At 36.7% G+C, this 21,363-nt stretch overlaps 2 protein-coding genes and 1 long non-coding RNA gene across 3 annotated transcripts; 1 reads left to right on the top strand and 2 right to left on the bottom strand.

Moving 5' to 3' along the window:
• Positions 1–2,751: 2,751 nt before the first annotated feature.
• Positions 2,752–3,843, top strand: LOC110228892. Its single transcript, XR_002332374.1, has 2 exons — positions 2,752–3,102; positions 3,594–3,843. It is a non-coding gene; the product is annotated as an uncharacterized LOC110228892 (long non-coding RNA).
• Positions 3,844–8,272: 4,429 nt separating this feature from the next.
• Positions 8,273–10,486, bottom strand: LOC110229252. Its single transcript, XM_021028998.1, has 5 exons — positions 10,271–10,486; positions 9,096–10,027; positions 8,815–9,013; positions 8,372–8,735; positions 8,273–8,276 (listed from the first exon to the last, which is right to left on the bottom strand). Exons 1-5 carry the CDS (start codon positions 10,404–10,406, stop codon positions 8,273–8,275), a joined length of 1,635 nt encoding a protein of 544 aa, XP_020884657.1. The 5' UTR covers positions 10,407–10,486.
• Positions 10,487–10,824: 338 nt separating this feature from the next.
• Positions 10,825–12,075, bottom strand: LOC9316888 (mitogen-activated protein kinase kinase kinase NPK1). Its single transcript, XM_002880775.2, has one exon. The coding sequence runs from the start codon at positions 11,842–11,844 to the stop codon at positions 10,888–10,890; it is 957 nt and encodes a 318-aa protein (XP_002880821.1). The 5' UTR covers positions 11,845–12,075; the 3' UTR covers positions 10,825–10,887.
• Between the last annotated feature and the right edge of the window lie 9,288 nt (positions 12,076–21,363).

Here is a 21,363-nt window from a genome sequence, read left to right on the forward strand (position 1 = left end):
CCCTCTCGCTGTCTTTGATTTTTCTTCAAATTTGTGTGTGGATAAAATTCTCATCGGCCCCCTCTCCTCAAATCATTCTCTAGTTAGCCCCCCAAATAAAAAACTTGTGTTAAATTAATTATTTTAATTATGGAAAAGAGTAAAAGACAAATAAAACTTGGGTTTTCAACTTATTTACTGACTCAACCTCAATTTGGATCTAGATCCACATATATTGGGTCAGATTTTGGATCATTTAACCCCAAAAATCTCAAAAACGTAAAGTCCCAAAATCAAATCCCTAACTCTAATTTTTTTTCCCCTTTTCTCTAAAAAAAAACGACTAATCGCCGTTCATCTCTCCGTCGTTCTTCTCTCGTCGCCGGCAAACCTTCTTTTCTTCCCTCTTCTCTCCGAATCGAAACCTTCATTCTTCTTCTCGTTGGAAATTCTTTGTTAGAAATCCAATCCAAATCCACGTTCCTTCGTCTCCTTTCTTGTAAGCTATAAATTCTTCATTCTCATTCTTTCTTTTGTTTGATTTCGATGGATTTTGTTGGGTTTTGTTTGTGAAACGGATGATTTTTCGGATTTGAATTTGTTGTAATTTTCTGATTGAATTTGTCCCAATTTTTGATTTGAATTTCTCTCTATTTTCGGATTTGAATTACTTTAGATAGATTCAAAAGGATTCCGATTCAAAATGTGTTTAAATGTGTTTCGGATTTGAATTTGTTGAAAACCCAAACTTTATCTCTTATAATTATGTAGATAGATAATGAGATTATGTGAGTTTGTGTTTGGATTGCTCGTTTATTGTCTTGGTTTAGACAATGAGAGTTTCATAGTGACCAAAAACCATCCGTATTATTTAGGTAGAATTTAAGATTGCTTTTGAATGTTTGATATTGAAGAAAGAGGAAGAGAAGGAAAAAGAGAAGGAGATGGAGCAAGAGCAGGCGAAGCACATGGAGCAAGAGAAGAGTTCAGCTCCTATTTTGGTCTCTGATGATGAGTTTCGCTTGTATACTGGTCTTTGATGTTGATGTATAAATTTAAGTGTTTAGGTACAACTGGTACGATTAGGTACAACTATGTTTCTGGGTTTATGTTTTGTGATTATGTATGAATCTTTGAATTTGAATCCAATTATGTATGAATCTTTTAATCTGAATCTTAAATTTTTATGTATCAATCTATGTATTGAATATAATCTAAGCGTTTTGAACCAAAAAAAACAAATCTAAATTAATCAAAAAATCTGACAAATATGTAGGTTTGTAAGAGTTTTGGAAAAAAATTAAAAAAAAAACAGTGAAATATCTAAAAATATCTGGAAATATCTAAATATCTAAAAAATTCTGACAAATGGCATATCTGGCGCCGTCATTTTGAAAAATATTATTAAATAATAGCATAGATTTGTTCATAGTTGTACAGTTGTACTCGGTTGCACATTTTTGCTCATAGTTGTACAATACAAAGATTTTAGTAAATCTAGTTGTTATCAACTCTAATTTAATTTTTGTTGGTGGAACCGAATGTATTGCCTCATAAAAATACCATTACTTTGTATCTGTGCATTTGTATTTATCAAAATACAAGTACTTCAAAAATTTATAAAATTTTAGTTCAAATCTATAAAGTAACCATGAAAGTATAAGGTTGTTAGTGTATAAATGTGAGATTTTGAATAAGAATTTCAGTATTTTCTAAAAATATGAATTTTTTTGTTAAAAACTTCTTGTGTAATTTCATTACCATCGTGTATGCCTTTTTTAAGTTTTTTTAATTTGGTTTTAAATTTTCATATTATATAAAATTCTGAAAATTGGCCAAGGCATTAGACCTTAGTTGTACATGTGGTACTTAGTTGTACCAAGATTGACAAAATTTGCACAGATACGAGAAAGAAATAAACTATAGTTGTACTTGCTAAAACTTAGTTGTACAACACAGAACATATAAGTTTCACAAATAAAACCAATACAAACAACATCGTTTCTTAAATTTACCTAATAAATAGCACTGAGAAATCAACCTTGGTCACCCGCATCGTCTCCATCAACGTCAGCATCATTGGTAAACCACTCGCCCAAACCGCTCGATCCATGCGACCTCTTCTTACGTCCTCTTCCTCTATGTCCTCCAACGGAGAGGAATCTTGTTTCTTGTCTTCTTCCTTGTTTTAACTCATAATCCGGAGGATAGGCGAACAGTTGCTTTATCTCCTCAGGAAGAACCCATTGACTATTATGGGGAACCGGATAGTCCCCCTTTCGATTTATTCATAAGAAAAGAATGCACTTCTTCATCTTCAGCATTAGAAATCCAATGTACATCTTCTCCGATACTTGTATAGTATCCGTCATAAGCAAAGCGTATGACTGAATTCCTTTTCATTGTCCCTGAAAAAGAAAGAGAGAAAAAACGGCCTATAATTTCATAACTTCCGTAGCAGACCATCAACATAGTTGTACACATTTGTCCCAGTTGCACCAAACTTAGGGTTTCCGTAAATATTCTACTTAGTTGTACCCAGTTGTTCCAGTTGTCCCAAATCTGCAATTCTAAAATATTTCAACAAATCTGCAATCGTAAAAGGTGAGATATTTAGTAGGTTTGTTTTTTAATGAGAGAAGAGAGAGAAAATTTTTGATTGGTTGAATAAAAAATGTGTTGGTATTAAATTAAATGTACAATTAAATGAATAAGGGGTATAATTGGTTTATGAAAAAATTGGGAAGGAAATGGGTAGTGAGAATAAAGAGGGGTTTTCCAAAAAATTGATTTCCCCGAAAGGGGCTGGAGAGATTTAAATCCTTTGTGTGTTTGTTCCTTCTCTGGGTCTTAAATCAGGTTTGTTCTGAATCGAGAAATTAACACGAGCTAAGGAATTGAGATATATTTGGTTTTGTGTTCTTATTTTTCGTTCGTGGGGGCTTGATCTAAATCCCAAGAGGCATTCTCCATATTGTGACGAATCTTGCCATTCTTTTTGGAATTTGTCACTGGTGAGGAGAGATGTGGTGAATGGAGAGAGGCGGTGGATTTGAGAGGAGAGTTTCTTGGTTATGTTGTTGAAAAGATTGAACCTTTGCGTCATGGGATTGAGTCATTTAGGTACGATGTGATGCTTGCTATTTGCTAAGGCTAGAGCTGCTAATTAGCGCTCGTTTTTGGTTTATCAGATTCTCAAATTTTGCTTTGTGTTTAGTAAGGCACTGTTATGAAAGTTAGACAGATTGAGCAACACAATGTGTTTTTATGAACATGATCTCAATGAGTGTGGAAAGATAGATAGGATGAGCAACACAATCTTTCGACTAGTTCTTTGGTTCTAGAGTGAGATAGGCTGCAAGGTGCCAGTAAATAGAAACTAGATGTGATCACAGATGTAGCCGTTCTCGTTTTAGTTAGTGATCAGTTGAAGTTGCTAAGCTTTCACAAACTCTTCTTGTTGATCACCATTTGCGAGGGTCTAGCAGAATTTGGCGTATTACATTTCTTGTTTTGTTGGATTGAATGAGTTTGCATTCTAGATAATGACCTTTTAGGCTTTTACTTACACAACTTGTCATATTCAAACTTCTCTTTCTCTTTTTGTAACGCAGATGAAGATCGGGATTAGTTTTGTCATTTGTGTGATCTTTGAAGTCTTGAGAAAAGAAATATCTTCCCTTCCCTGTAAAAGCTTTTCTTCTCCTTTTCTTTAGAGCTAGTTCTCTTTGGCTTCAGCTCTGGATTTCTTTTCATTCACTGTTTTCGAATATGAACCTAAGATTTGTGTTTTCACAATCTGAATCTGTTTGTATCTGGTTAATAATTGCGAAATGATAAACCTTGCAGTCCTTAGTACTGAAACCATGAATCTATACAAAGGAGAAACAGAATTTCAGAAAAAAAAAAAAAAAAAAGTTTGCAGTTTTCATGTCTCCTAAAACATTTGCAGGTATCTCCTAAAATCAATTTAACCCACAGTTCTATTGTTGTAGACAAGTAGAAGACTATCACAAGCTTGTCTAGAATATGGTCTCTCTTGGGGAGAAGTTTTTGTACACATAAGACACCCATTTAAAGATCACCAATGGAAGGAGAAAAGTTAATAAAAAATTAGTGGGAATTTCAGATTATATTAGTATTAAATTGATTTTAATTTATAGTTAAGACACCCTCCATGGGATGACTAAGTGTAGATGCTCTAAATAGCTTATTAGCTGGTTAAAAACAGAAAAGAAAAATTAGGACTAAACTAAAGAACTCTGACATAGTTTTTCACGCTACGTAAGCTATGGAGGAATGTAAGAAACGGAGGAAGCTGCTGCATAAGGGATAAATTTGGACTCTAAACAAGTAAATTGAGTGCAAAGAAAAGAAGACATGAATCTGGTACCTGGAACTGAAGAGTGATAAAGAAAATCTTGAAGTTATAAAAGGTGCACAAATAAACTTGTTCATATACATTCAAACCAACTATTCAAAGACAGTGATAGACCAAAAACTATTACATAATTCTGCTAATTAATAAAAAGGGTAAATTTCAAGTTATGGCAGTTGACCAAGTTTTATTTTCAAGTTTTGGCAAAGTGAGAATGAGCTTTCATGTTTTGACATTTTGGCCAAAATCTGACCATTTTACCCTTACCGATGTACTGTTCACTGTACGGTTTAGTTAAGCGTACGGTTCAGTTAAGCGGTTCACTGTACGGTTCAGTTAAGAGGTTTAGTTAAGTACACTGTTCCGGTTACGCAATATATTTCGCTCTTAATTGATTTTGTGCGGGAGTACAGTGACAAGTTGGGAATAAAAACATTAAAACACAATGAGACATCAGTATTTAATGCCCAAAAAGTTTAGACATGACTCATGTCACAATTAATGCAAAAGTCATCATTACTTTTCTAATATTAGTTTTTATGCGTGAATAGTTGTAAGAGACAAACATGATCCATGAAACAAACAAATTTTTCTGAACGAATGTGATTCTGCATCGGTTTGATCTTCTTGATTTACAAAGTTTGGAGCCAAGACAAGCATTGAACGTGTAAGTAATGAAATTGGTTAAGAAGTTTTTTGTTTTAACACACTAGGGTCTTGATTGTGTGCTAAGATCAACATTGTTTTTATATAAAAACCCAGAATATTTTTATTTCCACTTTTTTTAGTTGAAATTGCTAAATGAGGATAGATTTATGTTTATAAGTGTGTAGTTGGGAATTCTTTTTGTTTTTTGTAGATATAATCATGCTTTCATTTGCATTTAATGGGGTTCTGGTGAATTTATGATGCAGGTTGGTAATGGATATTCCCGTATTTACTATGGTGGGTGAGTGGAAATGCAAAGAAGAAGAATGGAAATTTGAACCATGGGAAGGCTGGTTTGGTCGTTGTGTACGTGTTAGGCAAAACATGACGTACACGGAATTTGTACGTACATTATGCGAGGTTTTCAGTTTGAAGTGCACCGAATGCAATCCAATAATTAGTTACTGGATGCCGGGAAAGATGTCAGTGATGATAGAAAGTAAACGCCCTCCTGTATACATTGACAATCAAATGAACCTGGATACATTCTTTTTGATTCGTGGTGGGGATCCTAGTGTCACCTTGTTTGTCTCTTTCAAGGCACTCGGGAATACTGTCCCTAGGACCGATGGTGAGAGTTACCGTGTGTGTGGGAGTGCAACGACACCAAATCCCATCGTAGCGGCTTCAAATGTAGATGGAAATAATGAGGCCGTAGATGAGCAAGACGACGTTGAAGACGATAAAACAGATGAGGATGAAGAAGAGGAGGAGGAAAACGAAGATGGTGCTGGGTATGATGATTATCAGGGTGATGATGGATCTATGGGGGGAAGTACCCTCGATCCTACTATAGACGGTAGTGAAGGCAGTGGCGAAGATTACGATTACAACAAGTGGAACGATTTAATTATTGAAGAATATGGAATAGGGAATGTTGAGGAGGACGTCATTCTCACTCAACAAACGGTTCAACATCCAGGGGAATTCAGTCGTCTATTGGCAGAGTGTACGTACACAAGTCATCGTGTACGTGGGGGAGATAACTCGGTTGACCGTACACCAACGGTGACTCCAAGACGTACGTGTCAACATGGTTTGTACCAATGTACGTACACAACAGAATGTGTACAAGATACAGGCTGCGAAGGTAACACCGATCCCAATATTAATGGTATAGACGATGTCTCTGGGGATGATGTTATCGACCGTGGTATTGGAGATTCCCCAAGTGGGACACTGAATGATAATCGGCTAGTTACTGCACCTGGCGGAGATAACATTTCTCATTCGGGTGACCGTACACCAACGGTGACTCCAAGACGTACGTGTCAACATGGTTTGTACCAATGTACGTACACTACAGAGTGTGTACAAGATTCAGGCTGCGAATGTAACACGGATACCAATATTAATGGTATATACGAAGTCACTATCGACCGTGGTATTGGAGCTCCCGCAAATGGGACACTGAATGATAATCGGTTAGTTACCGCAGCTGAGGCTTACGAAGTGTATAATGACTTTTCTACATTACATGGTGGCGAGTTGGAGATTCTCGATAATGATGCTGCTCCGGTATTCGATGATTTAGCCAATTTACGAGATGATGAGACACAAGTCGAACTGAGTACGACAGGTGAGACTTTGTATGTCGGGAGTGTTTTTAAGAACAGAAAAGTCATACAACAAATAATGTCTTATCTCGCAATCAAACAATGCTTTTGCTACAAGCAACGTAGGTCATGTCCTAAAAGATTGGAGATGGTCTGCGTTGATGATACTTGTCCATGGCATTTGACAGCTCAAGTTGTCAAGAATTCAGAATGTTTCAAAATCACATCGTATGATACCACCCATACGTGTGACATCGACACTCGTAAGCATTATAATAAACATGCTAGTTATAAGCTTCTCGGAGAGGTAGTGAAGAGCAGATACAGTTCTACGCAAGGGGGTCCGAGAGCTGTCGATTTACCACAGTTGCTCCTAAATGATCTCAATGTTCGGATTTCATATTCTACCGCTTGGAGAGCAAAAGAGGTTGCAGTGGAAAATGTAAGGGGGGATGATATAAAAAGTTACAGGTTTTTGCCTACCTATTTGTATCTTCTTAAATTAGCTAATCCGGGTACGATAACTCACCTACACTCTACACCTGAAGCTGATGGTACGCAGCGCTTTAAGTATGTTTTTGTATCTCTCGGGGCTTCTATAAAAGGTCTGAAGTATATGAGGAAGGTAATTGTCGTAGATGGAACGCAGCTAGTAGGACGTTACAAGGGATGTCTCCTCATTGCATGTGCCCAAGACGGGAACTTCCAAATATTTCCAATAGCGTTTGGTGTTGTGGATGGTGAGACTGACGCTTCATGGGTGTGGTTCTTTGATAAATTAGCTGACATTGTTCCAGACAGTGAAGAATTAATGATTGTATCGGACAGACATTCTTCAATATATAACGGCCTCAGTGTGGTTTATCCGAAAGCTCATCATGGTGCATGTGCAGTACACCTTGAGCGAAATATCTCCACCCATTATGGTAAGTATGGTGTATCTGGATTATTCTTCAGCGCTGCTAAAGCTTACAGAGTGAGAGATTTTGAAAAATACTTCGAACAGTTAAGGGCTAAGAGTGCTGCATGCGCAAATTACTTAGAGGAAATTGGATTTGAGCATTGGACAAGAGCTCACTGTAAAGGGGAACGCTACAATATCATGTCTAGCAACAACTCGGAGTCTATGAATAATGTCTTAACAAGAGCCAAATCATATCCGATTGTGTACATGATAGAGTTCATTCGAGAGGTCCTAATGCGATGGTTCGCAGCGAGGAGGCAAAAAGTGGCTAGGTGTAAGTCTTTAGTGACGCCTGAGGTTGATGAGCGTTTTCTCCAAGATTTGCCTGCGTCAGGGAAATTCGCGGTTAAGATGTCTGGACCGTGGAGTTATCAAGTTACAAGCAAGTTAGGTGAGCATTTTCATGTCGTTCTGGACGAGTGTACGTGTACGTGTCTTAGGTACACAAAGTTGAGAATCCCATGTGAACACGGTCTAGCAGCTGCAATCGAGTTTGGAATAGATCCGAAGGTTGTTGTAGGATGGTGGTATGGCCTTCAAACGTTTTCCGATTCTTTTCAAGAACCGATTCTACCAATCGCGGATCCGAAGGATGTTGTCATCCCACAACATATATCGGATTTGATACTAATTCATGTACGTACATTTAAAATACTATATATAAATGTACGTACATGCCATACCTGGTCATCTTCCTCAGAGGAAGAGTTACCATCAGGAAGCTGAGTAATCTCAGCAACTGACGTCATTATATTCTTCAGCCTTGAAGAATTTCTTGTTCCAGACTTGAATACTTTCTTTGTAGACATCTTTTTAGATGCCTTCTTCACACTCATCGGTGCCTTACCCACCGATTTATTTGGGCCCTGTGAAGCATGGGAAGTTTTGGTTGGTTCTGTCTTTTTGACCTTTGGATCTAAGGCAGCACGAATCTCCTTACGGACAAATTTCTTCAAGTCTTCTTGCATTTGTTTATTTTGTGCTTCCTGCCTCTTGAAACGCCTCCTAAGTTCAACTACAAACTTCTCAAACTGGGGATCTTCAGAACAATCCTCAGCAGTGTCCTCATTTTCTTCTTCCACAACAGATTTCTGTTTTTTCAAAGAAGGTGCATTCGGGGCTGGTACATTTCTTTTCCTCTTCTTCACACCTACGATAGACCAGTTTAATCATTGATTGGTCTTCAAGGGACAATAATCAGAAAGTATAAAAACAACATTTACACTCACGTATCTCTCCAAGTTGTGGTGGGCGCTCCTGCTTTGGAAATGCAGCATTACCTCCAACCCATTCTTCCTCCTTCCACTCATGACCCGCTAACAACAGTCGCTCAATGTAAGCAACTCTTGGATCCTCAACTTCATCATCCCATGACAGGGATGGAGGACAAATATTGTCCTCTGGTTTCACAAGATAGGTTACCTCAACCTACACCAATAAGTTTGTTGACCACTTAGAGAATGTACACTTACTTTTTAAATAATGTACGTACATAAACAATTGTACATACCTCTTCAGCAGCCTCACACTCCAAGATGCTGGATGTCCTGATTGCCCGCAGTGAGGCAAGATGATGGATAGACCTCTGAGTAAATGTCCTGTTAGCTTCATCATCAGGTACTAGCTTAGCAAGGGATGGGATTGTTTCGAACGCAAACAGCTGGAGTGCTAATGGGAATCCATGTAGTGCATAAGACCCATCCTTTACACACCTTATCAGTTTTTGAGCATCTGAAGGGGTTTGGAATTTTGCTATCCTCTCCAAAGTACGGGTAAAAGACACCCTTCCCCAAGGGTATTTGCAGAAGAATTGCACGTCCTTCGTCATCTCAACAGTGAACTCAGAAGGCCTTATGGGGTTATTATGGCACCCTATCACACCATCTACCAAGATTATAAGAGATAAGGCCAGCTGCTTCCACCCATCCATGGTTTCCTCCTCCTTCAGCCAGACCACCAAATCATGCACTGTTGGATTCGGCTTCTCCCCAAACTTCTCCTCAAACAGAGTTTTCCAGACACTTTGACTACCAGCTTTAACCTTTAGCACATCCGTCACGTCTTTCTTGTTGGGATATGTCCCACATTCTAGACCAGTTACCAGACTAAATTCTCTTAATCCGAATTTTATTGGATGACCGCCGAAGACCATCCACATCTCATTCACTTTACTCGTCACTAACTGACGACATATTAGTCCAAGAACAAGTTTACCTGAGAAGGAAGACTTGTTAGCAGGTATCCTAAAAAGGTCCCCAAATGGAGACTCGAGAAGAAACTGCATCTCCTCTTTTCCCTTAAGAACTTGTGCTATATCAGAAAGGTACTCCGGTTTGGAGTACGCGTTCATCTTCGTCTTCGCAGGGTACCGGTCTAGGGCAAAGAGTCTAGGTGGTAACTCTTCAACTATAAGATCTTCAGTCGGAGCCACGCTTGTACTGCCTGCAATTACAAGTGATATACAATTAAGTACGGATGTATGAATTCGTGTACGTACACAGTAATTATCAACATTATATACTCAACATCTGAATTTTGGCGGAAACAGAGATTTCCAATTCAACTTCTCAAATTTTCAAACTACAGATATAGCAAAATCCGGCAACTTCTATCCCTTTAATCAAACAAGCTTTAAGATTCCGATACACCCAAAGAAACTACAAACGGAATAATATCGGAACTTACCCAATTCCTCCGGCGGATTTCTCGGAGGGAGTTTCCTCCTCGGGGATACTCTGAGTTCCACCTTGTCCTTCTCGGGGCCTTCCTGCGTATGCTTCTTCCTAGAATAGACTAGGTCGTTTGGTTTATTCCCAGCCATCTCGAAGGTTGGTATCTCGCCGGAATTCTCAGGTCGCCTTCGCCGGAAAACTGGAACTTTCTCTTCGCCGGTTTTTCGAGTTCAATGCAATGCCTCAAATCAAGTAGAGATGTCGAAAACGAATATGGATGAATGAATTCCGAACTGATTTCTACTTCTCTCTCGAATCTCTCGGAGATGTCGAACGAAGATGATGAATTCTTCGTTTTCTTGAATTTTTTTTTTTTTTTTTTCAAAACAAAAAGTAACTAAACCGCTAGAAACTAAACCGTAACGTAACCGTTCACGTTCCATTTTTCGTCAAGGGCATTTTCGTCATAAAATGGAATAATTGTCAAAACATGAGAAATGAATCTCACTTTGCCAAAATGTGAGATGAAATCTTTTTTTTATGTCAAACGTGAAATTAACTTTAATAAAAATGTGAACTAATCAATATCAGTGTTGACCAGGGCTCTTTGCAAAGCTCAACAACTTCAAATTAACACATAGTCCTAATTTCCGAAAGCATCATGCTAAGTTTCTCCAGTTGCAAGGTGAAATCATCCGGATTGTCAATCTTCGCATTCATCTGAAGCTTTGTGAACTTATTGGCATCTCCATGGAAGAAGCTTTGCCTCAACAATGTCAACGCGTCTTTTCTCTCATGTGGCTCAAAAGCAAAGCAGGTCATGAGAAAGAGTTTTGCATCGCAAGGAAGATTACGCGGAAACAATGGCTCGTAACACTTCATGAGATCTTCTAATTCATAGTTAGTATGCCACCATGGTCTCTTTCCAGTATACATCTCCAATACGACACATCCCAACGACCATAAATCAAGTCCTTTCCCTATCTCACCGTGAGAGATCGACTCCGGCGACATATAGATTGGTGTTCCCGCAAACGGTTGACGAGGATGCCACCACTTAGTGTCTCCATCTCTTTTCGACAACCCGAAATCTGAAATCTTCAATTGGTAAGATGATCTCCACGCGCCGTTTTTGTAGACAGAACTAGGGAAAACAAGGATGTTTTCGGGTTTGAGATCGCAGTGAACATAGCCGTGTTCGTGAATCGTGGCTAAACCCTCAAGAAGCATACGAGTAAATTCTCTGATCATCGAATCAGGCAATTTCCTGTCTTTGAATCGGTCCACGAAATTGCTCAAGCTTCCTCCAGCTGCGTACTCCATGGCAATCTTGTACTCTACGTAACCCTTGTCGTTAAATCTCTGTTTTACTCCGTTACCGTAGCATTGGACGATTCTCGAACAGCCCTTGAATTCAGACAGGATCTGAAACTCTTTGTAGAGAGACTTAGCGTGTTTGTAGCCAGAGGTTTTCACGGCGGCGTAGAGAGTCTCGCCGTCGCGTCGTCTTTTGTACTTGAAGAGACTAACCGAACCAAACGAACCTGTTCCCAGATACCTTTCGAACTCCAAATCCAACGCCACCATTGCAAATAGAACGATTGATTCTTCTGATAGCTTTGGCAACAAGCTTTTAAGCAAAACCTCAATTAAGTGAAAGTGAAATCTGAGAATTTGTAATAGCTTGGGAATAAAGTCTCAAACAGAGATATAAGCAATTAAAGCGAGATCTAATTTCCTTTTTATTTTCCATCCTTTAATTTATTTACATTGAAATAGATAAAAAGATTTTCCTTTTCTCAGAATGGAAAAGTTGAGCTGCGGAAAAAAGGAAATAACAAAAGGACCGTTGTGGTTTTTACTTAGGTAACATCTAACAACACTTATCAACAATCAACAATTTTTTTAAAAAAAAATTTTGTTAAAGGTTTTTTTCTAAAAGGATATTCTACTAAGTCATCAAATATTATCAAACAAAAATAAAATAAAGGGACAACACTAATCATTAATTGAGCTTTTTGTTTATTCTTGATAATTTGGATATATATTGACCTGAAAGACAGACTCTGAAAATATTACAGTAATTAAAATTAACACCAAGTAAAAGTCGAAATCAGGAAAAAATCTGAATTAGACTTCTGATCATATTAGTTGTTATTATATAAACCTTAAAGAAAGTCTAACAGCTGAGTCCTGAGATCGATTTTTAACAAAAATTAAAATAAAAATTCTGAGATCCATGACAATATAAACGAAATTTTCAGTTCTCACTAACTGAAAAACAAATTAAAAAAAAACATTATGGCATTAATTTGCCGATAGGAAAAGAAATTTATGTAAATTCATTAAACAAAAAGGAAAGTAGAAGATCTGCAGTTGCTCTCACCATCCAGCGGATCCTGATCGCTGGATCTATTATTACATGGATTTTGTTTTAACTAGGATTTTGCGGTACATCGCGAGGCAAAATTATATGGGAAAATTGGAAATAAAGGATATCTACTTAAAAATTTGTCTATATATCCCTTTTTTTTGTAGATTGGTCAAATAGGTTTTTTAAAAATCAAAAACCCAATTTTACCCTCATTTTCTCACAAATTTCATTTTAAAAATAAAACTTCCTAATTGGTTTTACAAAATTAAAATAGAAATAATAAAATCACAAAAACTCCAAATGAAAGAGAGTCTTTCACGAAGACCTAATAAAAGACTTGTTTTTTTTTTCTTCTTTTCGTCAAACCATCTGTCGGGAAAAGAAAAAAACACGTTTGTTGCCGCCGGCGATTCCTCTGTCTTCTCTCAATCGTCGTCGCCGGCGATTCGTCAGCCGTCTCTGTGTCTGGCGCCGTCTTGCTTCCTCTTGATATCAGCTTGAAGCTTCCTATTGGTTCGTCTCTCTCCTCTGTTGTCTTCTAGTTTCCCCTTTGTTTGACTGAAATCCTGTCTTCTTCTTATTAAATTCGAAATGAATTTTCTTGTTCTCTCGATTTAGTGTAATTTGCAAGAGTTTATTTCAGTTTGCATGTAGATTTGTTAATTTCTTTGAATTCGTGTAGTTCAGATTTGAAGTTTCAATTTTGTGAGTTTTAAAATTCCAAATTTCAATTGCATGTAGATTCCTTTGTTTGTTTTGTTCCTAGATTCCTTTCATGCGTTTCAAGTGTCACAACATCAATTATTGATTAAGTCTTCTATCTCTTTGATTCATGTTAATGTATATGTGTTTGTGTTCGAATTCATTGATTTAAAAAGAGTTTATGAAGATTATTTCAGAGAATTGTTGTTTCGGGATTTAAAACTAAGTCATTGATTTAAAACTAAGTCATTGATTTAAAAAGAGTTTAAGAAGGTTAGGAGATGCGTTGCTTGAGTTTGAAAAAGGGTAGCTTGAATCATTCTTTGATCTTAAAAGGCTTAGTTTGTACAAGAGTTTACTAATCTGCACAGACAAGGCACCACCATCAGAGAAATGTAGCAACTTTTGAAGAGTTACACATTAGGCTGTGCACCAGACGACCCGAATAATGTAAACCATTTTCGTATATGGCGAAGACTTGTGCAAACCGAGGATCAGACTTCACTTTCTTATACTCTAGTGGCAAAGCATCTTTGATTTTCCTAAGTATCGATAATCTGCAGCTGTTGTTAATTTTCTCAACTTCAGGCTCTTTACCATGTCCGAAAAGGAGCTTGGGAAACTCCTTAGTAGTGGCTGCACATAAAAAACAAACATATGTAAATAAAACCATTCACAGTGATGACTAATTATAGTGCATAGTTGCAGTTAGCAAACAAAAATTAGTATGTTAAAGTACCTGATGTCTTACTCGTGCTTCCTAGATTGTTTTCCATTGATAACCTTTGATGTAATGTAGATCCAAAACCTGAAAATAGAGAACAAACTAGCTTTATCAAATATTTAAAGTTATTAAGAGACAAAACACTTGATATAAAAATAAGACCCTAAACAAAGTGAATCTTTCCTCAATCTAAAGTTTTACATATTCCATTATCACAGTTTGAGGCATGTATATCTCACTAAATGGAGACATCTACAAGATTATACACAAAGATGATTCAAAGAGCTAGAGGACTTAATAAATCAATTAGCAATTAAAATTTGGAGTTTTACAACACAAAAACTGAAATCTCTAAACGAGTAACACAAATTCAAAGAACATAACCAAATATATAGAGCAACTAATACACTCCTACGTTTGAGGAGATTATTTTAAGATCAAAGAATGATTCAAGCTAAGCCTTTTTCAAACTCAAGCAACGCATCTCCTAACCTTCTTAAACTCTTTTTAAATCAATGACTTAGTTTTAAATCAATGACTTAGTTTTAAATCCCGAAACAACAATTCTCTGAAATAATCTTCATAAACTCTTTTTAAATCAATGAATTCGAACACAAACACATATACATTAACATGAATCAAAGAGATAGAAGACTTAATCAATAATTGATGTTTTGACACTTGAAACGCATGAAAGGAATCTAGGAACAAAACAAACAAAGGAATCTACATGCAATTGAAATTTGGAATTTTAAAACTCACAAAATTGAAACTTCAAATCTGAACTACACGAATTCAAAGAAATTAACAAATCTACATGCAAACTGAAATAAACTCTTGCAAATTACACTAAATCGAGAGAACAAGTAAATTCATTTCGAATTTAATAAGAAGAAGACAGGATTTCAGTCAAACAAAGGGGAAACTAGAAGACAACAGAGGAGAGAGACGAACCAATAGGAAGCTTCAAGCTGAAATCAAGAGGAAGCAAGACGGCGCCAGACACAGAGACTGCTGACGAATCGCTGGCGACGACGATTGAGAGAAGACAGAGGAATCGCCGGCGGCAACAAACGTGTTTTTTTCTTTTCCCGATAGATGGTTTGACGAAAAGAAGAAAAAAAAAACAAGTCTTTTATTAGGTCTTCGTGAAAGACTCTCTTTCATTTGGAGTTTTTGTGATTTTATTATTTCTATTTTAATTTTGTAAAACCAATTAGGAAGTTTTATTTTTAAAATGAAATTTGTGAGAAAATGAGGGTAAAATTGGGTTTTTGATTTTTAAAAAACCTATTTGACCAATCTACAAAAAAGGGGATATATGGACAAATTTTTAAGTAGATATCCTTTATTTCCAATTTTCCCTAATTTTTAGATTTTTTTAAAAAACCATGTATAATATACTTAGTATGAATTTACATAAAGCCGTAATATCTACATTGATTTGGCCTAATTCACTTGCTCCCTCTACAGAGGTTGCCCATTAAGGTTTCTGGCTAGTGCTAGTTAACTAACTAATATGGCAATAAACTCACGTAATAATCATGCATCCAACCCTACAAGATGATTATTACTAAACATTATTAATTAACTTAATCAAGAAATTAAACAAGTAATTTTGCTAAGTAAATATAATTAACCTCTAATATTTAAATAATAAATTAAATAATTAAATAAACAAATAAATAAACAAAACAAAAATTTTCTAACGGCGCCCGCGACAGAGCGTGAGGTGAGAACGGCTCTGTTTATGATGCACCCGGAAAAAGCGCCTGGACCTGATGGTATGACAGCCTTATTTTTCCAAAAGGCTTGGGTTACTATTAAAACAGATCTTCTTTGTCTGGTTAACTCCTTTTTAGAGGATGAAATTTTTGATAAACGGCTAAATACGACTAATATTTGCCTGATTCCTAAAACGGAAAGACCAACACGGATGACGGAATTACGGCCTATTAGTCTCTGCAATGTAGGGTATAAAATTATATCAAAGATCCTTTGCCAAAGACTTAAGACGGTGCTCCCAAAACTGATTTCGGAAACACAATCGGCTTTTGTAGAGGGACGCTTGATTTCGGATAATATTCTCATTGCACAAGAGATGTTCCATGGGTTGAGAACTAACCCTTCTTGTAAAGGCAAATTTATGGCCATTAAAACAGATATGAGCAAGGCTTATGATAGGATAGAATGGATTTTCATCGAGAAGGTCTTAAGAAAGTTGGGTTTCTGTGAAAAATGGATTAAATGGATAATGTGGTACATTACAACGGTCCAATATAGAGTTCTCCTTGGACAACCTAGAGGACTAATAGTACCAGAGAGGGGTTTACGACAAGGAGACCCGCTCTCACCTTATTTATTCATCCTTTGCACAGAAGTGCTCATTGCAAATATTCGGAAAGCTGAACGGGAAAAATTAATTACGGGCATCAAAGTGGCAAATGCAAGCCCTTCGGTTGCACATTTGTTATTTGCGGATGATAGTTTATTTTTTTGCAAGGCTAACAAGGACCAATGTGGGGGTAATTTTGGGGATTTTAAAGAAGTATGAAGAGGTCTCGGGACAGCAGATAAATTTTTTAAAATCCTCGATTCAGTTTGGACATAAGGTAGATAATGATATCAAAGAAGAAATCAAATCTACCTTAGGTATCACTAATATCGGTGGTATGGGTTCTTATCTCGGATTGCCGGAGAGTTTAGGGGGCTCCAAGACAAAAAATTTCTCTTTTGTCAGAGATAGACTACAAACAAGGATTAACGGATGGTCGGCCAAATTTTTATCAAAAGGGGGAAAAGAAGTGATGATTAAATCGGTAGCTGCAGCACTACCAACTTATGTTATGTCGTGCTTCAGACTACCAAAAACAATCACTTCTAAACTTACTAGAGCGGTAGCAAATTTCTGGTGGAGCTCAAATGGTGACTCGAGAGGTATGCACTGGATGGCTTGGAACAAATTGTGCAACAGCAAATCGGAAGGGGGGTTAGGATTTCGGAATGTGGACGATTTTAATTCAGCTTTACTAGAAAAACAATTATGGCGATTGATTACGGTTCCAGATTCTCTATTCGCAAAAGTGTTTAAAGGACGGTATTTTAGGAAATCCAATCCTTTGGAAAATATAAAATCATATTCTCCATCATATGGATGTCGGAGTATATGTTCAGCTAGATCTCTGGTTAATAAAGGACTTATTAAAAGAGTCGGATCTGGGACATCCATCTCGGTGTGGGAGGATCCCTGGATTCTAGCTCAATTCCCGAGACCAGCAAAAAGTAATGGTTCATTTGCTGACCCATCTTTAAAAGTTAAAGACCTTATAGATAGTCGGTCGAACTTTTGGAATATTGATCTCTTAAAAGCGATCTTTAATCCAGAAGATGTCACTCTAATAAGCGACATACCTGTGGGTGCGCCAACAAAAGAAGATTCTTTGGGTTGGCATTTTACAAAATCCGGAAAATATACAGTCAAATCGGGATATCATTCTACACGGATGGAGAAGTCGGAGACCAATTTAAACTTTTTTGGCCCTAACATCAACCCGTTAAAAGCAAATTCTTGGCAAGTGCAGTGTCCACCTAAGATACACCATTTCATATGGCAAATCTTAACAGGATGTGTACCGGTTACAGAAAATTTGAGGAAAAGAGGAATTGATTGTGACACGGGATGTGCCAGATGTGGCGCATCAGAGGAAACAATCAATCATACACTCTTGCAGTGCCACCCGGCACGGCAGACTTGGGCACTTTCATAGATTCCTACGGCTATGGGGACTTTCCCCACGGAATCTAATTTTACGAATTTGGATCACCTATTTTGGAGAATACCTACGGAATTTGATTCATCAGCCTTCCCATGGATTATTTGGTATATTTGGAAAGCAAGGAACGAAAAGATCTTTGAAAACATAGATACATACCCAGTAGAAGTATTACAATTAGCGGAAAAAGAGGCACAATTGTGGCAGTCAGCTCAAATTGAGCTCCATAATGAAAATCATGGTTCTGTGGACTTGGTAAATCAAGATCGAGTGAGGGATATTTCACTTGAGGCGGAGTATTCGGGATACCGTTGTTTTGTGGATGGATCATGGAAAGAAAGTGATAAGTTCTCCGGTACAGGCTAGTTCTGTACATCGTCAAATGGAGAGCCGCCAACCATCGGAGCTGCGAACCTCCGTAGAAGTCTATCTCCACTACATGCCGAATTCGAGGCCCTTCTCTGGGCGATGAAGTGTATGATTGGTGTAGATAATCAAGAGGTAGCGTTCTTTACAGACTGTTTAGACCTGGTGAAGATGGTGTCTTCTCCAACCGAATGGCCGGCGTTTTCAGTGTATTTGGAGGAATTTCAGAGCGACAAGGAGGAGTTTTCATCTTTTTCTTTATCTTTAATTTCTCGTAGGGCAAATGGTAAGGCGAATAATCTGGCACGAAAAGTTCGTACAGAATCGCTTCATATCACCTATGTAAACAACATTCCTCACGAATGGCTCTTTTGAGCTCTAATAATTGCGGATGACAAAAAAAAAAAACAAAACAAAAATTAAACTATCCTATTCACGTGTTACTTCACGTGACTGAGACTCACTTTGATTTTCTCTAACGGTTAAAGGCATCCCGAGGGTTTCTTCTGCGAACTGGAATTTTTTTGTCTAAGAAAAATTATGGGCGAGGCTTTTGTAGTATAGTTAGGTCGGTTACGGAAGCAGAAGGTGGCTACGCATGCACAATGTCACAATACTTGGCTGGCAGATGTCGATCACCGGAGCCGTGCGAACAGCAATCCGCTTCCGATTGGTTCCTTCTTATTTATCGGATAAGCTTCACCCCTAACGGATAAGCTCGAACTAAAATGGATAAGGATACCAGGAAATGGATATGCTTTTGCCACGATTACATCTTGGCCGTTCCTTCCCTTAAGTCGGCATAATTATTTCTCGGGCACTAATCCTATAGAATATTGATACGGTTGTTTTTGTCACCAATGTCTCAAACTAGTCGGTGATAAAGATGCATGCCTTCTTGGGACCATGATACAGTCTAGGCCAAAATTTCTCGAGCAGATCTGTTGCCATCGATGATCCACGTTGTCCGACCGAACTATCGATCAAACACGACACTTACCTGTACCGGCTTACCCTAAACGAATTTTCCTCGGCATTCTAAGACTTTTCTCTACCCAAATTATGGTTCTTTAAGCTAGACTAGTTTTTAGGTCTAACCTAGTGGTTTCTCGACCGATCTAATGGGTATTACCGATACTCGCACCTTAGCTAATAGCTACGCTTTGCCCGTGTGACGGAGAATCATTTCTCTGCTTATCGACTTGATCTTGACTTATACTTCTTGCCCATGACTTATCTTAGTGAATCGCCAAATAATCTTGCCTTCCCTTGGCTTGATTTTATGTTCTGATCGGCTAATTGCTTTGCACATTTTTCCATCTGAGTCTTAGTCACAGTCACGGGTATTACATCAGTAGTTAACCATTGCTTTCTAGAAAGTATCGACGACCTATTTAGGTCGCTCTCGACTAGTCCTCGCGTTGCTAACCATGTCTTTCATTCGGCGTTGATAGATCTCTTCAAAATATTGTTGAACTGTCCCTATTATCAAGGGATCCCAAGTGTGGGTTTTCTACATAACTAAGAAAATAGGGCCAAAGTTAGAGAAACAACACAAGTGCAATAGATGTGAAGGCTATTGGACAGAAAACTGTATTGCGAACTCGATGAAGTATCTTTCTTGTTTCTCACAAGGCACGCATATCCAGCTTTACTAGAGACCATCGAATTTGTTTGTAAGAACTTTAGTAATCTTCCGATCCAGTCTCGATGTTTTTGTCGCGAGTAAACCTGCTACATCTGTAAACAAGTAGAGAGTGAATATAATCAAACAAGTAAAGAAGTTAAAAAAAGTCTACAACAATTGTATGATTAAAAAAGCAAACCAGATTGCATCCTTGGCAACTTAGAATAATAAACTGATTTTGGCAAACTCTCAATGATAATCAATTTATTAGCCAATCAACTGATTATATATCTGCCATTGATAATAAAATAATTCTAGCAACTAAGTTACATCAAAACTAGTTCCAACAAATTCTCAATGATAATCAATTGATTAGCTACTCATATCAAAAGTTGCAAACTCAGATTCTACATAGAAACCTGATAAACATCTATATATACATTTTTGGAGTACACTTAGCAAATAAATCCTAGAGTTGCTAAGTATTCACAAAGAATGTCATTATCATAAATCTATATATACATTTTTGGAGTACACTTAGCAAATAAATCCTAGAGTTGCTAAGTATTTAAAAAAAATGTCATTATCATAAATGTTTATCTATTAATTAATATTACAAAATATTTTAGAAGAAATCTTTTAGAAACTATGGCTTCCAAATATGGTAACAAATTGATTTTTTTTCTAAATTTTCCTAAAACATCTCTACCTAATTTAAACATTAATGTATGATTCTTCTTTCACTTTTATATGATCTTATAGTAATTTATTTTGAATTTCTATAAAATACATATAATTAATAAAATAATAATTTTTTCTGTATATAATGTGATTAAATTTTTTTAAAACGGACATATATTACTCAATCGATGAAGAAAAAATATGTGTACAATGTCCCACATTACTTAAAAAATTGGGCAATGGTTTAGAGTCATACTATAAAAAGGACCAAAATAATTCTGAATACAAAACGGGGTATACCACGGGTGAAACCTAGAATTAAAAATAAAGAAATAATTATATAATCTTAAATACTAAACAAACCAAACAAATCTATATATACATTTTTAGAGTATCTTTAGCAAATAAATCCTGGAGTTCCACCTTATTTACGAGTCCATGCCATTGGCATTTATTATTTAGTTTTAGAAATTTTAAATAAAAGATATTAACCAAACGATATCTTGGCTAATTTGTTTCTAAAAATCTCTACACAATCTTTCCATAATTTTTAAAAAAGAATTCTATGAATTTCACTCCAAAAAATATGCATAAAACCGATTTATAGCAAATATTTATATTAACATTTTGCATAACAATAAAACTACTAATTTATAATAATCAAAATATTCACATAGAAAAATCATATAATTTATATAATATATTTAAAATATATATTAGTAGTATAAATTTAAAATCATTCAAGGAACGGTATACCACATGTGGGATCCTAAAATTATTGGATTTTATAACAACAATAATTTATTTTCTTGGATTTTATAACACTAATAACTTAGCTAACGGGATAATATAGACGGGT

The sequence above is a fragment of the Arabidopsis lyrata genome (assembly GCF_000004255.2).
Source record: "Arabidopsis lyrata subsp. lyrata unplaced genomic scaffold ARALYscaffold_4, whole genome shotgun sequence".
Classification (NCBI taxonomy): Eukaryota; Viridiplantae; Streptophyta; class Magnoliopsida; order Brassicales; family Brassicaceae; genus Arabidopsis; species Arabidopsis lyrata.

Coding starts and splice junctions, on each gene's coding strand:
- LOC110229252 (XM_021028998.1), bottom strand. CDS start 10,406: ATGGCTGGGAATAAACCAAACGACCTAGTCTATTCTAGGAAGAAGCAT. Junction 10,028..10,270: donor AAATCCGCCGGAGGAATTGG/GTAAGTTCCGAT, acceptor TTGTAATTGCAG/GCAGTACAAGCGTGGCTCCG. Junction 8,736..8,814: donor ACCACAACTTGGAGAGATAC/GTGAGTGTAAAT, acceptor GGTCTATCGTAG/GTGTGAAGAAGAGGAAAAGA.
- LOC9316888 (XM_002880775.2), bottom strand. CDS start 11,844: ATGGTGGCGTTGGATTTGGAGTTCGAAAGGTATCTGGGAACAGGTTCG.